Raw genomic sequence first — 19,827 nt, forward strand, 5'->3', positions numbered from 1 at the left:
GCAACACTGTAAGGAACATGCCATTCCGGAAGATGAAGTATATACTATTGTGGAGGATGTTTACTTTGCTGTGAGTTCTCTATACTTTAATACTAAGTTTCTGTTAAAGCTTAATCACTATTCTTACTTAAGTTTGATAAGCTTAATCATCACTTTGGATGTAGAAATTCATGATAAGAGAGTATGAGATATTTAAGAATAAGCTTTACAAGACCCAAGTTTTCGAGCTGCAAGCCCAGAAGAGAGAGTGGTTAATGGTTTGTACCATACAGATGAAATTTTGAAAGAGTATTTGGACCCCTTTGAAGGAAGGATTAGAAATCAACCGCATCCAGTACAGGGTAAGGGAGTAATTGTACCTCTTCAAGTTCATGGTAGTCACTGGATTGTTGATGTCTTTAACTTTAAAGAGATGAAAGTGTGCACCTATGATTCTCTTGGGGGAAACCAAATTTCTGATGAACAACTAGCTTTGGAGAGAATTATTCTTTATGTGATCAGGTGTGTTGATCCAAGCTCTACTGTTGATTTGAACACATCATGGGCTCATGAATTTGTTAGTGTCACACAACAACCAGATTCCAATAGCTGTGGGTTATATTGCGTTGCCTTTATTGATAGTCTTCTTAGAGGTGTTCTTGAGAGGGTAAGCCATATTGACATGCAACCATTTAGAATGCGGCTGAGGATTGGAATGGACATTATATCCTTTGGATTAAATCCAGATGAAGTGGCTAAGAAGAGAAGAGAATTTGACAGAAGCAAGTCTGCAAGCAAAGAACCAAGTGTCCAAGGATATAGTAGCTACTGGGATAGAGGCATTGAAGCAAGTTGACATTGGCATAGAGGTACAGAGTGAAGCAGATTCAGCTGGGATTGACAAAGAGCCCAAGGATGTTGAAGCAGCTATTGAGAACCAAGTGTCTATGGATGTAGCAGCTACTGGGACAGAGGCATTGAAGCAAGTTAACATTGGCATAGAGGTACAAAGTGAAGCAGATTTAGCTGGGATTGACAAAGAGCCCAAGGATGCTAAAGCAGCTACTGAGAACCAAGTGGACATTGACCAATGCTAATAGAGTCAAGTGATAAAGGATGTTGAAGCTAGAAGTGACCAAGTGAACAAGGATGTTAAACTTGAGGATGTTGAAGTTGGATGTGACCAAGTGAACAAGGATGTTGAAGCTGGAAGTGACCAAGTGAACAAGGATGTTGAACCTGCCATTGAGAACCAAGTGGAGACGGAGAAATGCCAACAAAGGGAAGCAGATGCAGCTGCAAGTGACCAAGTGAAGGAGGATGTTGAACCAACTACTGAGTTGGTCCAAGTGGAGACTAAACAATGCCAACAGAGTGAAGCAGATGCAGTAGGAAGTGACCAAGTGAAGGAGGATATTGAACCTGCTAATGAGTTGGTCCAAGTGGAGGCTAACCAATGCCAACAGAGTGCAGCAGATGCAGCCGGAAGTGACCAAGTCAAGGAGGATGCTGAAGCTGCTACTGAGGACCAACTCCGCATTGACCCAGATGAAGAGACTCATGATGATACAGCTGGAAGCTAGGTACAGCTGAAGGATGCAGAAAACAACAAAGCTAAGGATGCTGAAGATGGGTATGCTGACCAGCAGGAGAAAAAGCTGAAGACAAGAACTAGGGGACATTGAAATGCTCTTATTTTCAGATGTTTCTTATTATTTTGGAAATTATGTGTCTAATTTTGCAGTACTCCGTTTTGACAAACATATGGATTTTGAAGTCAGTGGTTTGTTTAGATAATGTCTCTAATTTTCAAGTTACAATCCTAAGTGTTTCAATTGTGGCGTTAGGGTAGGTTGCTCTGTTGTGTCCAAGGGCACCACAATGGCTGCACCTTCTCCTTTGCATTGGCACACCCTCCCCTTTAGAATGTTTCCTCTTCTTTTGGGGCCTGCCAGGCATTACCTCATCTGTGGGAGGACGAATCATGATGTTGTAACTTCCCCAATGCCACTGTTCTTTGCCCTTTATCGGTGTCCAATTCTCTTGGTATGTATTCATCATCGTTTCCATTGAGTAGCACGGCAGGCAGAAGTCATATACACAGAACCGACCATCGTCAATGGCTTTCATTGCATGGCTGCAAGGAATACCAACTTGTTAAAAAAAAACCACATGTACAACATTTTTTTAGTAGGTCAATCAGATCCATGCCCTCTACTGGTGGCGAGTATACCGCTCACTAGCCCTTATTGTAGTGAACGATCGACTAACATAATGAGAGGAAATGATTACATCCTTAGCTGATTTCGTCAACTTTGTCTTCAGCTTCGAAGCCATGACCCGATAGTCATAAAAGTGCCTCATAATGTTCATTCAAATACCATTTAGCAGAGATGTAATTGGCATAGCTCGCTCAGGCATAATCATCTTATTCCAACTCTCGATATGATTTGTATAACAAATTCCATACCTTCTCATTTTAGCATAGGCAAATGACCACTGTTCATTCGGAATTTTATTATTTTTGCGTAACCTTTACTATCACTACACCAAATGCAACACATGATTCTCACAGAGTCAGCTTTATCATAAGTTTCTACTGCGACCTTAATTCTCCTTTTGGTGTCTTCTTTGCTAACATTGTTGGAGATATGTTGTGCACAAAAATAATGGTACGCATTTGGAAGGATTTTTTGCACTGCCTGGAGAATGCTTGTATGCCTATCTAATAATAAAACAAACTTATCTGTAGGACTAACTACAACATCTCTGAGTTTTTGAAAAAACCAATCCCAATGTTCATTATTCTCTTTTGGGACTACACCAACTGCAATTGGAAAGTAATGACTATCTCCATCAATAGAAAGAGTAGTTAGGATGACAGACTTGTATCTACCCTTCATGAAAGTTCCATCGATCATAATCAATGGACGAAGGCACCTTCTGTAGGCACGAATAGTTACGCCATAGCTCAGAAACAAACGCTCAAACCTGTGCTCGCTTGTTGTTATTATATCAGTGTGACAATCTGGATCAATTTTCTTCAGTTCTTTAAAATAAACTGGCAGCATCTGATATGATTGACTGAAGCTTCCCCTTATCTACATCGAAACAAAATACACCAGCTCAGGTTACATATGCCTACCAGTTACACGCCATGATAGATACAAGTTAATCGAAAAGATGATACATGTTCTTCATAGCATACTATAAAGAATAATTCGGTGTATAACTAGATGTTCTTCATAGTATACCCTAAAAATAGAATTGTACTAAGACGTTATATATTGCTACTAGTTATCCTCATAGTTGATGATAGTTACAATAGTACTCTGACCTTTTCTAACGCAATTTCTCTGGTCCTCCACGCAACTTTGTATGTCACATTAGTTAGTTGTGACTGTTTCACCTCCAACTGAAGGTTCTTTGCAGTCAGTTCTTCATTGTCCTTAAACTTAGACACAACAATTTATGAAACCCACTTTGTGTCTGCTTGTGAATTTTTTGAAACAGCCTTATCTTGTGCACAAGTGTGTGCATCTCTAAAAGTTATAACCACCCACATATCAGACCCAGTTACAGATTTTGCATACAAATAAAATGGACAGTTAGTTACTGTTTCAGCAAGATTTGCCAAAACACACCAGTTGAAGGTCGGAAGTAATGTTTTTTTGGAAATGGTGAGGGAGATGGTGGTTGGGAAAAGATGAGACTGGACTTCGGTTTTGAAGTTGCCTACGTACCCAAATATATTGCTTGGGATCAAGTCTCGATTGCGTAGTTCTGGAAAAATGACGAAGGTTGGATTTTATAGGTAGGATTGGTGATAGTTACTTCCTTGTTCTCCAATATTCCAATCGTGGGATGAAGTTGGAGAACTGGCGGGAGAACTGTCCAATCATGGGATGAAGTTGGAGAATTGGCGGGACATCTGTCAGCTCGTGGAATGAAGTTAGAGAACTGGCGGGAGATCTGTCAAATCGTGGGATGAAGTTGGAGAACTTGCGGGACATCTGTCAGCTCGTGGGATGAAGTTGGAGAACTGGCGGGACATCTGTCAGATCGTGGGATGAAGTTGGAGAACTTGCGGGACATCTGTCAGCTCGTGGGATGAAGTTGGAGAACTGGCGGGAGAACTGTCAGCTCGTGGGATGAAATTAGAGAACTGGCGGGACATCTGTGAGCTCATGGAATGAAGTTGGATAACTGGCGGGACATCTGTCAGCTCGTGGGATTAAGTTGGAGAACTGGCGGGACATCTGTCAGCTCGTGGAATGAAGTTGGAGAACTGGCGGGAGAACTGTCAGCTCGTGGGATGAAGTTGGAGAACTGTCAGCTCGTGGGATGAAGTTGGAGAACTGGCGGGACATCTGTCAGCTCGTGGAATGAAGTTGGAGAAATGGCGGGAGAACTGTCAGCTCGTGGGATGAAGTTGGAGAACTGGCGGGACATCTGTTAGCTTGTGGAATGTAGGCTTTGAGCATGGGATTTTTCATAGATAAGCTCTGAGCATGGGCTCTGAGCGTGGGCTTGTTTATAGTTGGGCTCTGAGCGTGGGCTTGTTTATAGTTGGGCTCTGAGCATGGGCTTGTATTGAATTGGGCTTTTATTGGGCCACATTTGTGGGAATTAGGAACATCGCCCTCTCTTTGTTACATGGGCAAGGCCTGTGTGGCAAAGAAGTATTAATATTTATGGTACTTGGTAGGTTAGTAAATTGGTAAAAAATGATGGGTGTTGAAGGCAAATAGGTTTTTTTTTTTTTTTTTTTTTTTTTTTTTTTTAATGTAGAGTTTGTATAAATTTGGAATTTGATATTGTTGAATTGATTGTATAATGGCGAAAATATGTAATGGCAGTTTGGTAAATATAATTTTGTTAGAATGGTTAAAGATGAAAGGCTATAGACTTATAGCTCACGGGCTTTTTGAAGGTTGTTATGGAGATTAAACTTAAATATATGGTTTGTTTTGTAGGGGGTCAATATAATGGGCTCAAATGCCATTTTCAGAAAAGCCTCTACCCGTCAAAATGCAGCAGAGAAACCTCCTTTCTTTCTTCCAAGCTGGACATCAATGTATGCTATCAACACTTTTATTGTGGTATGGGTGTTAGTCATTGGATTTGGATTTTGGGGGTGGGCTAGTGTGAATAACTTTGTCAGGCAAGTTGATACATTTGGTCTGTTTTCAAAGTGGTTTAATGTGCCAAGCCCCCACCACTAGTGGCACTTGCACCGGTCCATCATCACTGAGTCGTTGATGCGAATAGGTTTAACCACATCGAATCTACTTAATTTGAAGATCCCCTACAACGGCAATTTGAAAAAATAGATTGTTATTAAACCAGTGGGGCAATTCGACCCTAGCGGCAATTTAAACTCTAGCGGCAATTCATGATCAAGTCCAGTGGTAATTCAAACCGTATAGTCATAGTTGTCAATTCATGATCAAGTCCAGCGGTAATTCAAACTTCTGCGGCAATCTAAACTCGAGCGGCAATCTAAACTCGAGCGGCAATTCATGATCAAGTCCAGCGGTAATTCAAACTTCTGCGGCAATCTAAACTCGAGCGGCAATTTAAACTCGAGCGGCAATTCATGATCAAGTCCAGTGGTAATTCAAACTTCTGCGGCAATCTAAACTCGAGCGGCAATCTAAACTCAAGCGGCAATTCATGATCAAGTCCAGCGGTAAATCAAACTCGGGCGGCATCGACAGTTCAAAGATTCGGCATCACGGGATCGGCAAAAGTGATCGAAGCAACTGCTCAAAGAGATCGAGCGGCATGTCTTACACGTTGGGTCAGCAATTAATTAAATCCGCAACTTTCTTTTCCAAAAAATTCATCAGTGCGAAGCCATGACAACAATCAACTCTGAAATGGCCTTGAAGACACCTAAACTCGGCTCGTCGGTATCAATTTAACGGCTTTAACAAGTACGGGCCGTTTAGTATACCATGCTTCAACCTAATCTGGGCAAGAGATGCTTTACTACACAACAAGCTCCATATGTTATAGGGTCTTCCTTTAGCCTTTCGGATCCCGAGAACATGCCCATACCCTCAATAGAAGTTCAAAAGCTAAATTCAGAAACGACATGACAAACAAACTTTACACCGGCATTTGAAGGCATTAGCAAATATTGGCCACGTGCATATCCTTCACATTTCCAAGAATAGGTAAAACTTCGGGACGGGACATCTTTCAGCCGTGGAGTAAAACCGTGAAGCTTCAACTGAAGCAAAATCTGCAAGGATTTGAACCGTAGCTGGTAGGGAAGAATTAGGCCCCGACAAGTGCAGAAAAATTTCTTATATCATCAGATCAGGCAAATGAGAACCTATATATATGCTCTAATCCACATAATTTTTCGGAATGTGATTACAAGGATTCTTATGTATGAATGGAAGCACACCATGTAATCAAGGAATCAAAATGAGAGAGTTAGGAGCTTCTATTTCTATAGTGTATGGTAATGAAGCTAGCTTTAATCTAATTTCAATTGCTTGACAGAAATGCAAGAAGGGATACATTACCTTACACTCGAACAGAATAGCAAGAATCAAGAAGCAATAAAGGGTGGAGTGAAGGGATGTCTTTTAGTGAATTGATGGAGGCTACTCGAACAAGTGATGATTCATCAGCGGGAGAAGAAACGAGGACGTGTATTGCATCTGGTAATTGAATTTTTCACTGAATTGATCGGCTAGTTGATCGGCATGTTTCGATCCGCCAAATTCAAACTTTTAGTAAGTGAGTTCTGTTGAAGATAAACTAATAGAACAAGGTCGGGTTGAAGATGCTGCAATTAATTTCCAAATTGGATTCACACTTCATAAATAACAAGGTCTCTTGAAGATAACCTAATAAAAGGGCGAAGCTTAAGCGAATTAGGAAAGTGATTGTTGGGTCAGTGTTGAAAATCTAGTCCTATTGGTATATGGCTCTGGAATTAGAATATCTATAAAAGGAGAACTCGTGGGAGTAGAATAATTATCGGACTTAAAAGATAGAGATAGCTAGAATTGAGAAGAGAAGAATAAAAGTTCAAATTATCTCATTCGTGTTCTTGTTTTACTTTTGCAGTAAGGTATGTTTTTATTAACCGTTCACACTTTTTTTTTTTTTTTTTTTTTTTTTTTAATGAGGAATGTATATTAGGATTTGTATCTATGTAGTGATCGTAAGACAGTAAACAAGTGTTTAGATCTTATTATCAAAGAAAGAGAAGGATTAATCGATACTATTCTATTTTTTTGACAGTATTGAAAATATTTGATATTGGAGAAGAATTATAACTTGAAGAGGAGATGGGGTGATAAGGGAGATTTTAATATGAATAGGGTGGCGAAGGGAATTGATGCTGATAGTTTGAGAGCAAAGTATGATATCGGAGATGATGTTTCGATTGAGTATGTTGGTAGCGATATCGACCAAAAATGTGAAAAGATAATTTTATTGTTTTCACATTTTTGGCTTGGTTGTAGTGTTCCATTTTGGAAATCAGTTTCCGAGTTATTAGCTCGATGGAGAGTACATCCCTTACAATTATCTCCTGGCTATTGGGCTATATTTGCCCGTGTAGCAAGAATTTGTAAGGTTTATCAAAATAGTATGTCGTCAGACCTTTTGTTTGAGTTATTGAAGCCTTTGCGGCAAAACAAGACCTCTTCTAAAAGTTATGCATTGGGATATCATAACCATCACAACCAGAATTATCGGTTTTATGGGATGCCTTCAAACTACAAGAATGCGAAATTGTATGGTTTTAAGATTAAAGGCAATTGGACGTTCGAAGATATTGATTATCCTAACAATATATCAGGTAAGATATTAACTTAATATTCTTATAATTATAATTTTAAATAGTTAGCATCACATTTTGATTATCTTGTTTTTTATTTATTTATTTATTTATTTTTTAGGGATTTTCTCAAGTTTCCAAATAAATGGAGTGTTTAGCAAATTGATGATAAAAAAGAAATTTGTTAGTTTGTTTATCCATAATGTAGATGTCTATGATCTTTCGCTTTCGCATCGATATAGTAGATTATTATCATGATATAGAAACTAGACTGCTGAATGAGCCTAGGGAATTAGCACCTTACTATGGCTCAAAGAAGAGAAAGAATATTATTGTGGATGATAGCAGTGAAGATGACAAAGAAGTAAAAGGAGATGACTCTGAGGATAGTGGACAAGAAAATATTAGAAAGAAGAAAAGAAGTGTACGTCCAAAAAAGAAGGAAAAGAAAACTGGGGATAACTCAAGTAAAATTGAGGAAGGGATTGATAGTCGAGAACTGGTACGTATATAATATTTCTTTTAAAATATCATATATGTAATACCTATAATATGTTTTGGAATGATGTTTCATTGTGGATGAGTTTTTGTCTTCCTGTACATAAAACTACTGATGTGCTTGATATTGATGATGATGATGATATCGGTGGGGAAGCGATGACTAACAGTATATCTGGACTTGATGTTAGTGTTGATCTTGTTTCTGTGATTTAGAATAATATTCGTTATTGATTGTTTAATGGTTCTTTTGGTAATGTAGATGGAAAAAGTTGACGATGGTGGAGATACAATGGGTTCAAACTTACATTTGTCAAGATCAATTTTAGAGTGCCAACTCCTTTTGGTGGAAGTAGTATTGGAGTTCCAACACCTGTTGTTGGCACCAATGCTGGTGTAGCAACTTCTGCCGATGGCACCATTGCTGGTGTGTCGAGTTTAGTATCAACTGTTGTTTGCTAATCTTAATATCGATTGCCGACTTACATTGTTAATACCGTCTACAGGTATGTTAACGAAGTGTCAACGATTGTTGGTACAAATCTTTGGATTGCCGACTTGGCGACACCGATGCAGGTGTGTCAACAGAAGTGTCTACTGTTGTTAGTACCGACATCATTGTTGGCTCAACTGTACCTTCTTCATTGCAGCCAGGGATGAGCGGTAGTTCTACAACACCTATGCTCATCACTCCAGACGTGCAGGCCTTGGCAATTGAAGGTTAGATGTTGAATAGCTATTTAAATAGTATTTACTGATTATTATATATTATTATTTTAAATCCTTTTGTCTAATATATCAGATCCAGAGTTATTGTGTTTGGATTATGAACGAAGTGTAGATTTTGGAAAAACCGTTAATATGTTGAATTCAAAGCTTGCAGAGGTAATTTTTTAGTGTGTGTGTGTGTGATTTTTTTTTTTGAGTAACACATTATTTTTTCTATTAGGCGTCGAAGCTTGGGGATTGTGCTAAAGAAATCTTAGAAGCAAAAGAAAATTATAAAATTAAAACCAGTGAATATGCGAGATTGAGAAATATTTGGAAGGAGAGAGATCTAATCTTTCAGGAGAATGAACATTTGAGAGGAGTACTTATGAGAAATGAAGTAGTTTTGCACGACTGTGAGATGAAAATGAATATCATGAAAGCTGAAGTGTCGAATCAGAATCAAGAAATTGTTGTTCTCAAGGAGCAGAAGGTTTTGAGTGATGAAGTTGCGATTTTAAAATGTGAGAAATTGGAATTGACAAAGCGAGTTTGCGAGGCTGAGGGGATTAGAGGAGACTACAAGGTACTATTGGAAGAGAATGCATTTTTGAAGAAGGAGTTAGATGAATATCATGAGAGGGTGGAAAATTTTAGAGTAGGGTGTGAAGAGAAGGATGATATAATTGAGAAGCATGCAGTTGAAACTAAGAAATCTGGGGCGTTGTTGCGTGAAGCATCGGCAAGTGTTGGACTTTGGAAATCAAGAGATTCTGAGAAACGGGAAAAATTGCAGCAGCTGTCAGATTATTATACTATGTGTTATAGGAAGTTGGAAGATGTATCTCCGTCGGATCTATTAGGTGTTCCAGTTCCAGTGGAGGATAGCATTATGCCGCAACTTCTTGAGTGAAGTTTTTATTTTTTATTTTTATGATGATGTGAGGTTAGGTTACGGTTTTTTCTTTCTCAATTATATTTATTTTTTCCACTGTACTCATGATATTTGGTTTTTATCTATTTTTTATTAGATTGATAATCATAATAGGTCGGTCAAAATATATAATAGTTGGGTAATCTGGCCTTGAGGTAGGTCGGAAAAATAGATATAAGTATTAAGAATAACGTAATTGGGGTGTCGCCGCCCCCGTAATATAATAATAACGTAATGAAATTTGGGGTGTCGCCGCCCCCATAACGTAATACAATTTGGGGTGTTGCCGCCCCCATAGTGTAATGATAACGTAATGAAATTTGGGGTGTCGCCGCCCCAATAGTGTAATGATAACGTAATGAAATTTGGAGTGTCGCCGCCCCCATTGTGTAATGATAACGTAATAAAATTTGGGGTGTCGCCGCCCCCATAGTTTAATGATAACATAATGAAATTTGGGGAATCTCCGCCCCCGAAGTGTAATGATAACATAATGAAATTTGGGGGGTCGCCGCCCCCATAGTGTAATGATAACATAATGAAATATGGGGTGTCGCCGCCCCCATAGTGTAATGCAATTTGGTCGGTATGTCATCGACAGGAAAATCGGCCATAAGTGATGCCATTGCGTGGCCTTTCTCAGATGATCGGGCTTTGTAGATAATTTCGTAGGCACTCAAATATGTTTCCCATTTTGCTAATCGGCTCGAATCAGCATTTCGAAGAACTTTTCTCAAGGGGTATTCAGTGTAGACATTGATGATACATCCTTGAAAATAAGGCTTCAATCTTCGTTCACTATGGACAAGTGAGAGAGCTATTTTCTCAATCTGTGAATACCTTGTTTCTGGAGCTGTAAGGGTCTTACTTATGAAGAAAATTGGTTGTTCATTTTCATCATCAATGAATAAGATGGCACTCACAGCTATTTCTGATGCTGCCAAATAGATGCCAATTGTTTGTCCGGTGGTCGGACTAGCAATAATTGGCGGCTGTACTAGGTATTCTTTCATTTTCTGAAAAGCTACGTCACACTCATCTGTCCATTTTGGGGATCCCTTAATGGCTTGGAAAAAGGGGTGGAGCCGATCTGAATATTTTGAGATAAATCTACCCAAAGCGGCTATCCTACCCGTAAGTTGCTGGATTTGCTTCTTGGTTTTTGGCGAGGGCATTTCAATAATTGCACGGATTTGATCAGGGTTAGCTTTAATGCCTCGTTTGGTCATAAGATATCCAAGAAATTTTCCCGATGCTAATCCAAATGCGCATTTTGATGGATTTAGACGATTGAATATGCATCACCGATCAAAATATTTTTGCAAGTGATGAAGGTGTGATGACTCTTCATGCGACTTGATGACCATATCGTCAATATAAGCTTCCATAAACTTGCCTAAGAAGTCTGAAAATGATATATTAATGAATTTCTGATATGTTGCTGGTGCATTTTTTAGACCGAAAGGCATTACCTTATAGCAAAATAAACTTTGGTCTGTTATGAAAGTTGTAAGTTCTTGTTCATCTTCGGCTAAAGCAATTTGATAAAATCCCATTGAGGCATCCATAAAAGAAATTCTTTTAAACCCTGAAGTGGCATCAACCATTTCAGAAATACGAGGCAAAAGGGATACGAAAGTGAGCGGGACATTTTTATTGACATCGTAAAATCAACACAGATTCTAAGTTTCCCATTTTTCTTAGGGACTGCTACTACATTTGATATCCATTTCGGATATAGTACATGCCTAATAAAATTAACACTTAGAAGTTTGTCGATTTCTTCTTTCACTTTGAGCTTTCGATCGGGAGCCATTCGGCGAGGCTTCTGACGCACTGGCTTTTGTGTTTTGTCGATATCCAGCCTGTGACATGCAAGTGAAGGATCAATCCCAGGCATTTGTTCGACCGTCCACGCAAACACTGTGCAATTTTTCTTCAAAAGCTCAATGAGATTATCCTGTTCTTTCTTGGAAATTTCCGTAGAAATAAAAGTGGTTTCTTCTTCCTTGTTGCCGATCTGTACTTCAAGGAGTCTGTCGATGGTCGGGGGGCCACCTAAACACTGCTCCATAGCGTTTACCCGGCCAATGGAATTCTGTAATTGCTACTTTTTCCCATCGACATTTAGGATGGTGTTACCCTTGACTTCCGAATCTTTATAATCTTCGAGTACAGACTCATGGCACTTCAAAGCTGCTATCTGATCACTTCGAACTTTGCATACCCTACCATCACACCAGAACTTGATAGCCTGATGGAAAGTAGAAATGACAGCTCCCATTGAGTGAATCCAATCTCTTCCCAGAATGACATTGTAGGAGGAGTTACAATCCAAGAGAAGAAAATCAATTGTAACTTCCTTGTTCATTAATGTCACTGGAAGAGAGCATCTACCAACTGATGTTGCTGCTGTCCCATCGAAGCCAATGATAGGATTTGGATCGAGAACTATCATTTTCTCGGGGAGGTTGAGTCCTTTGTAACAACGCTTGTAGATCACACTTGCCGAACTACCTGTATCGATCATGATTTTCTGCACACGATGAATTCCAACAAAAGCTTGTATTACAACGGCATCATAATGAGGATGGTGCATTCCTATTAGGTCATTGTCAGCCCAACAGAGAGGTCCTTCCTCATAAGTTTTAGTACCCATTCTGTGGAGAAAATTATATCCACTATAAACATAGTGGTGGCTGAGATCAGTGATCTTGGAGTGATTGAAATTCTTGCGCTGGGTGTTAGACATTGAATCAACTCTGGCATGACCGACTTTGATTACATTGTGTGCGGTAACGACTAAAGCTTGTTTCGTTTTACCCAGGACATAATCCTAGAGCATACCCTTCTCGATCAAACCTTGGATTCTACCCCTTAGAGATCAGCATTGTTCAGTTTCATGACCAAAATCATCGTGAAATTTGCACCACAGGGATTTGTCATGTGTAGCCTTGGTATCTTCGGAGAGAGGAAAAGGTGGAGATAAGATATTCTTTCCCTTAATCTTCTCATAGATAACAACGTACTTCTCGTTGAGGGCGGTAAGCTTTAACTCTGGAAGTTTCTTTTGTTCTTTGCCGTTCCATTGTTGTGGCCTACCATCACTCTTAGACTTTTGATCGGTTGTTTGTTGAAACTTCGGTTTTTGACTCTGTTCTTGCGGCTTGCTTATTCGATCCCTATCTCTGTGAACTCGTGCCGATGCATCATCTTCAACTCAAATAAACTGTTGAGTTCGAGAGAAAAGTTCATAACGAGTTGTTGGGACGTCTTTTACAATAGAGTTGTAAATGCCGTCCCTATCATAATTAATGCCTTCCTTGAAGGCATAAATGACAAGAATATCATATGCATCTGGGATTTCAACAGCCGCTTTCGAAATCTTGCAACAAACTTACTGAGCTTTTCTTTTTTTTTGTTGTTTAATACTGAATAGAGAATTAATATGTTTCGGTTCTTTCCAGTTGTGACAAAAATGTGCGGCAAACTTGTAAGCCAGATCAGTAAAATTGTGGATGGATCTTTTTGGAAGCATGTTAAACCATCTCATCGACTCAATTCCAATGAGTGTGGACGGGAATAACTTGCAAAGAAGAGCATCGTCGAAAGTCCATAAGATCATCTTGTTTATGTAATTAACAAGATGCATCAAAGGATATCCATCAATCTCATCATACTTTTCGAATTCTGGCTGCTTGAAGTCCTTGTGATGAACAGTTGTTTGGATTCAGAGAGAGAAGGGAGAATCGATACCACTCTCGATAGCAAGATTTCGTATTTTATTTTCTCGTGACTCCTTATCATTTACAGCCTTCAGTATCATTTCGTGTAGACGTCGTTCAGAAAATGTTACATTCTCTTGACGATGGTCACGAACGAACTGTGGACGTTTTGGCCAAGATTTCTTCAGAGGAGGTGGAGTTAGTTCTCGTCGACCCGTCCATGTAGGTGAAGGTGACCGAGCCAGTAGAGGAGTTCGGTTCCTTCGTCTCCTATGGTGAACATCGGGAGAATACGGACGGAGTGCTGGACTGTCACAACCATTTTCTTGACCTGATGCAAGTGAGTCTCCATCTCCATGGCTACCATTGTCAACATACTTTGGCCGACAATGAGCTCTTAGATTGGGACTACAACTTGAGCGACTAGGTTGTGAACTGGAACTGCTTGGTGAATAGTCTTCTTTGTTGAGATCGGCGATCTTTGCTTCATTCGGCGGCGAGGACTTGTGATGGCTTGCCTACCCCTTCTAGAGCTTGGGGTAGGAACTTCATTGGTTTTTCATTGGTTGGGTAGTCTATCTTGCCGACCTATATGAATATTTTTCCGATCTCCCTTAGTACGGTTCGAATCGGTAAAACCGGTTTTCGTCATGAGATCTTTTGTGAGTTGGTGATCCCCGACGGGTGGTGGTCGGCATCAAAGGTCGGCAGAGGAGCTTGTGGATTAAACTACGATTACCTTTGGAAAGTGTAGGCTTTTCGGCGTTGCATATTTTGTTTTCTTGTGAAGCCTTTCGTAGCGACTTCGCCGCGGTTTCTCTTGGTGCGGGGAGTTTGTACTCGGAGTCTTTTGAGATTCTTGGTGTTCAAATGATCCCAAACACTTTTAGCCGTGGACCACTGAATCATCTTCAAGAAGTTGGCGAATTTGTTTCTTGATTGTTATTCTTGCTCTCAATTGTCGGAGGCGACGGTCTACCCGAGTTGATGGATCGGATATATGAATACCCACTCTCTCGGTCCGCAGATGGCGAGGACCATCGGACTTGGAAAGTGAATTCATGCCAGAAGGTGAATCTTGAACTTGTGCGGTAAAAAGGGATACTTTCACCGTTGTTTGTTTTTTCGAGAAGCCATTGGCGTAACTTTTGTTTTGTGGTTGAGGGTAGAACCTGATTGGCGCCAAATATGTTTCAAGCAAGATTTGCCAAAACACACCAGTTGAAGGTCGGAAGTAATGTTTTTGGAAATGGTGAAGGAGATGGTGGTTGGGAAAAGATGAATTTGGACTTCGGTTTTGAAGTTGCCTACGTACCCAAAATATTGCTTGGGATCAAGTCTCGATTCGCGTAGTTTCGGAAAAAAATGAAGGTTGGATTTTATAGGTAGGATTGGTGATAGTTACTTTCCTCGTTCTCCAATATTCCAATCGTGGGATGAAGTTGAGAACTGGCGGGAGAACTGCCCAATCATGGGATGAAGTTGGAGAATTGGCGGGACATCCGTCACTCGTGGAATGAAGTTGAGGCTGGCGGGACATCTGTCGGATCGTGGGATGAAGTTGGAGAACTGCGGGACATCCGTCATTTCGTGGGATGAAGTTGGAGAACTGGCGGGACATCTGTCAGATCGTGGGATGAAGTTGGAGAACTTGCGAGACATCTGTCAACTCGTGGGATGAAGTTGGAGAACTGGCGGGAGAACTGTCAACTCGTGGGATGAAATTGGAGAACTGGCGGGACATCTGTCAGCTCGTGGAATGAAGTTGGATAACTGGCGGGACATCTGTCAGCTTGTGGGATGAAGTTGGAGAAATGGCGGGACATCTGTCAGCTTGTGGAATGAAGTTGGAGAACTGGCGGGAGAACTGTCAGCTCGTGGGATGAAGTTGGAGAACTGGCGGGAGAACTGTCAGCTCGTGGGATGAAGTTGGAGAACTGGCGGGAGAACTGTCAGCTCGTGGGATGAAGTTGGAGAACTGGCGGGAGAACTGTCAGTTCGTGGGATGAAGTTGGAGAACTGGCGGGACATCTGTCAGCTCGTGGAATGAAGTTGGAGAACTGGCGGGAGAACTGTCAGCTCGTGGGATGAAGTTGGAGAACTGGCGGGACATCTGTCAGCTCGTGGAATGTAGGCTTTGAGCATGGGCTTTTTCATAGAGAAGCTCTGAGCATGGGCTCTGAGCGTGGGCTTATTTATAGTTGGGCTCTGAGCGTGGGCTTGTTTATAGTTGGGCTCTGAGCATGGGCTTGTATTCAATTGGGCTTTTATTGGGCCACATTTGTGGGGGCCGGAATAGTTACCTTACACTTGATTACCAAATTTTGGGAGGTAGTATTGCAACGACGTAAATCAAACATATGTGCAATTGCATAAGATTTCATGTCCTTCACAAGATCATCTCGAGTGGCATAATGTTGACCTACTTTAGGGGGTACAAACTTCAACCCCTCATTACAAGGATTTACAACCTCACTTTCGTTCGTAGTGGTTTTTGGACTATGAGAACCGCACAAAGGATCATATCCTTGACGTAGGTGTTCAGAATTCAAATCTTTAGCACCAATAACCCTAGCATAAACCATTCCCTCCAATTTGAAATCAATCTCACCTTCCTCATCGCTATCATTCACAACTGTCATAGGTGTGCCCCCCCACAAATACTCTTGACTTCGATTCGGAGTTGACCATATATCTCCATCATCACGATCATATTCTTCAACTTGATCATCTTCATCATCTTCAACTACCACAACTTCACCCGCAGCAGCATCTTCATATTCATTTTGAAATTCAACATCCTCATTACTTCGAGAATTGCCGATTATGTTTTCTTGAGGAATGCCATCTGTATCAACTAAATCATTTAGTATTTGGACTTCATCTTCATATTCATATTCATTTTGAAATTCAACCTCCTCATTACTTCGAGAACTGCTGATTATGTTTTCTTTAGGAATGTCAGCTGTATCAACTAAATCATTTAGTATTTGAACTTCATCTTCATTTTGAAATTCAACCTCCTCATTACTTCGAGGACTGGCAATTATGTATTCTTCAGGAATGTTAGCTGTATCTCCATATGGATTTTGAGAATCAAACTCTTCATAGTCTGGTTGATCAGCATCTTCAATACCAGTGGGATCATCCTCTACATTATAATAGGTTAACCATTAGTGCATGGACTATCAGCGACTCAAACTATAATTATCCCCTGTAATGTTTATATTGCTCACCTTCAATGACAATTGCAAGAGGTATCCTTTCTTTTATTGATTTGCAACTACCAACTGCACTTGAGCTTCCCTTTGGGAACAAATCTAAAATGGTTACTAAATGTGAGTAATTGAACAGACATTTATGCGTAACTAACATATTTATAGGTGTACTACTTGTTCCCCATCCCTCACCAGCCATGACCTTTTCTAACGTCTCCAAGCTGTGTGGGACATTTTTAACGACATTTTCATGTTCCACATCTTGCAATTAACGAGTTGCAGTTGAAGGTTGTTCTAGCGGACTGTCCGGGGAACACAAAGTTTATAACCGTCAACAACCAAACCATTTACTGGAACTAAGAATAACTAAAATAAAATTAGTGATTTACCTATTAGTTCATCCACAAGTTTAAATTGATTGAAAGAATATTTCTGTCGAGCTAGCACTTTTTCTTTCAAAAAAGATTGTTTCCTTGGAGAATCAGTAATTGGAATTTCTTCATTGAGTTTCTTCTTAATACAATATTCTCCACCAGGACAATCACTCTTTGGCAGAGAAGGTTTAAACGGCTCACTACAAACTTGTTTCTTCTTCGTACTAGGAATTCCATAACTTGATCAAGGACTTGCACTTCTCACCATTTCTTGTTTAAATAGCTCACTACTAACCGGTTTATTCTGCCATCTAGGTTGTCCACCACCTTTTCCAGGAGTAACACTATCTACTTTAAATAGCTCAGTACGAACTTTTTTGTTCTTCACAGTAGGTTGTCCAGGACTTGATCTTCTAATTTGTCCTGCTCCCATACCACATGGTGTGATGATGATTGCTTCATTGATAATCCAAACTTTCATTGCTTTCGTTGGAGTCTTCTTCTGCTTCTTAATCTTGTTCAAGTAGTCAGTTTCTTCATCGATTATACAAGGGGACTTGTTCATCAAATACCTAACAGAAAAATCCAATCTAATGCGCGTTGACACAGCTTCAACAAAACACATGAATCCTTCAAAGGGAGTATCCACATCAAACACTCTCAATTTCACCTCATCCCCTAGATACTTCATCACACCATACTTGTTAGATTTCATCTCGCCATCATAATAAATAATTAAGCATATTGAATGAACCTGAAAAAATACAAAGTTAGCACAATAAAAAGTAGGAGTTTTTAATAAAACGACAATAATGTTCTTTCATTTATTGTTCTACATTTATGACATTGTATAACCCTTGTATAAATACCATAACTATGACAACAAAATCAACTTAGAAATGGTAAACCATCATGGAAACCTTATAAAAAAATACTCACACTTCTACGTAAAACTACAAAGAAGCAAACCGAAACATAAACCTACATAGAAGCAAACCAACAGAATATGGAGAAGTGGCAGAGGGAGAAGGAGTGGTGGCTACCACTACTGAGGAGGCGAGCTTGTCAGGTGGTATTGATAGCAGGGCAATAATCCCATATGAGGGTGGTACTCACGTTCTTAGTACCCTGAGTGTAGGAACTGAGGGGCCATATGTTGGAGCGATAAACTCCTTAGCTGGAGCTAACGCCAGGTTATAGGGTAACACAGAGGATGTAACAGTTGAGTCCATCTCAGAGACTAGAAACATAGAAGGGTTAAGTAACCCAGAGGCAACTCCATTGGATGTTAGTGGAGGTAGATTTGTCATCCTCCAAAACACAGTGAGAGAGGATATTGTGAGTCTCGAGTTGGTCATCCATGGAAGAAGTCGGCGGCAATTTGAAGAATTGCAGTTTCGGGATGAGAAAGTCGTTTATGAAGCAACAGTGCTGGAAGAAGGAATCATTGATGATGACCTTTCTGAACCAGAAGCAGAGTTCTTTAATGACGAGCAGCCACAGCAGGCAGCCTCTGCAGCTGTGCTTCCCCTTCAAGTTATAACAAGGTCACAAGCTCAGGACAGCTCCCAAAAGAATGGAAAGGGAAAGAATAAGGGCTTGAATAGGAAAGGGAAACACAAACAATAGAAATGACGAAGATTGCTATATTGAATGTGCGAGGTCTTAATGACAAAAATAAAGCTAGATATATGAATAATTTTAGAAATGAGAATAAATTGTGCATTTTTGGTATGTTGGAAACTAAAGTCAAGATTGAGAAGTTCCAGGCTCTCAAAGAACATCCATTTGCCCTTCATGGGCCTTTGTTAACAACATTAGTGAGTGATCCGAAAGTGGTCGAGTATGGCTATCATGGGATCTGGGCATTATTTCCTTGGTGAAAATTTTGGAAACGGAGTAACTTATTCACTACAAGGTTGAATTGTTACCTACTATGAAATCGTTCTTCTTAACTGTGGTTTATGCTAGCAACTCAAGTCTTGTGGTGAGGTTATGGAGAGATATTTGCTCTATCCACTCTGGACTTCAGGGTGAGTGGTGTGTTGCAGGGGACTTTAACAATGTGTTGTACTCCTTTGAACGTATTGGAGGGGAGGCGGTGTATGCCCAGGAGACAGGGCCTTTTTCAGAGTGCCTAGTTCAAGCTGAACTGTATGATATCAAAGCTATAGGGGGATTCTACACTTGGACTAACTTTGCCAGGAAGTGGTCTAAAATTGATAGGTGTTTGGTAAATAGCTCTTGGAGCTCGTCATTTTCATTCTCTTTTGCTGAATTTTTGCCCCCAGGCACGTCTGACCACTCACCTATTATTATCTCTATATTGAATAATGTCTCTGTTAGTCTTCCCTTCAGATTCAGCAACTTTTGGGCTCTGCATCCTGATTTTTTGGGCACGTTTTTGGCAAGCTGGAATGAAGCAGTGTTTGGGTGCCCCATGTACGTCCTCACCCAAAAGCTGAAGATGCTAAAGAATAAGCTTAAAGGGTGGGCAAAATTCTACTGTTCAGATTTATCTAAGCAGACAGAAGCAGCAAGGAAAGAGCTCAAGAGCATCTAGAAAGCTCAACAAAGCAATCCA

At 40.2% G+C, this 19,827-nt stretch overlaps 1 protein-coding gene across 1 annotated transcript; it reads right to left on the minus strand.

Moving 5' to 3' along the window:
* Window positions 1–12,033: 12,033 nt before the first annotated feature.
* LOC147523906 (uncharacterized) lies at window positions 12,034–12,585 on the minus strand. The gene has a single exon (XM_086572801.1). It carries the CDS (start codon window positions 12,583–12,585, stop codon window positions 12,034–12,036), a length of 552 nt encoding a protein of 183 aa, XP_086428927.1.
* Window positions 12,586–19,827: the final 7,242 nt, after the last annotated feature.

The sequence above is a fragment of the Coptis chinensis genome, chromosome 1, assembly GCF_015680905.1.
Source record: "Coptis chinensis isolate HL-2020 chromosome 1, ASM1568090v1, whole genome shotgun sequence".
Lineage (NCBI taxonomy): Eukaryota > Viridiplantae > Streptophyta > Magnoliopsida > Ranunculales > Ranunculaceae > Coptis > Coptis chinensis.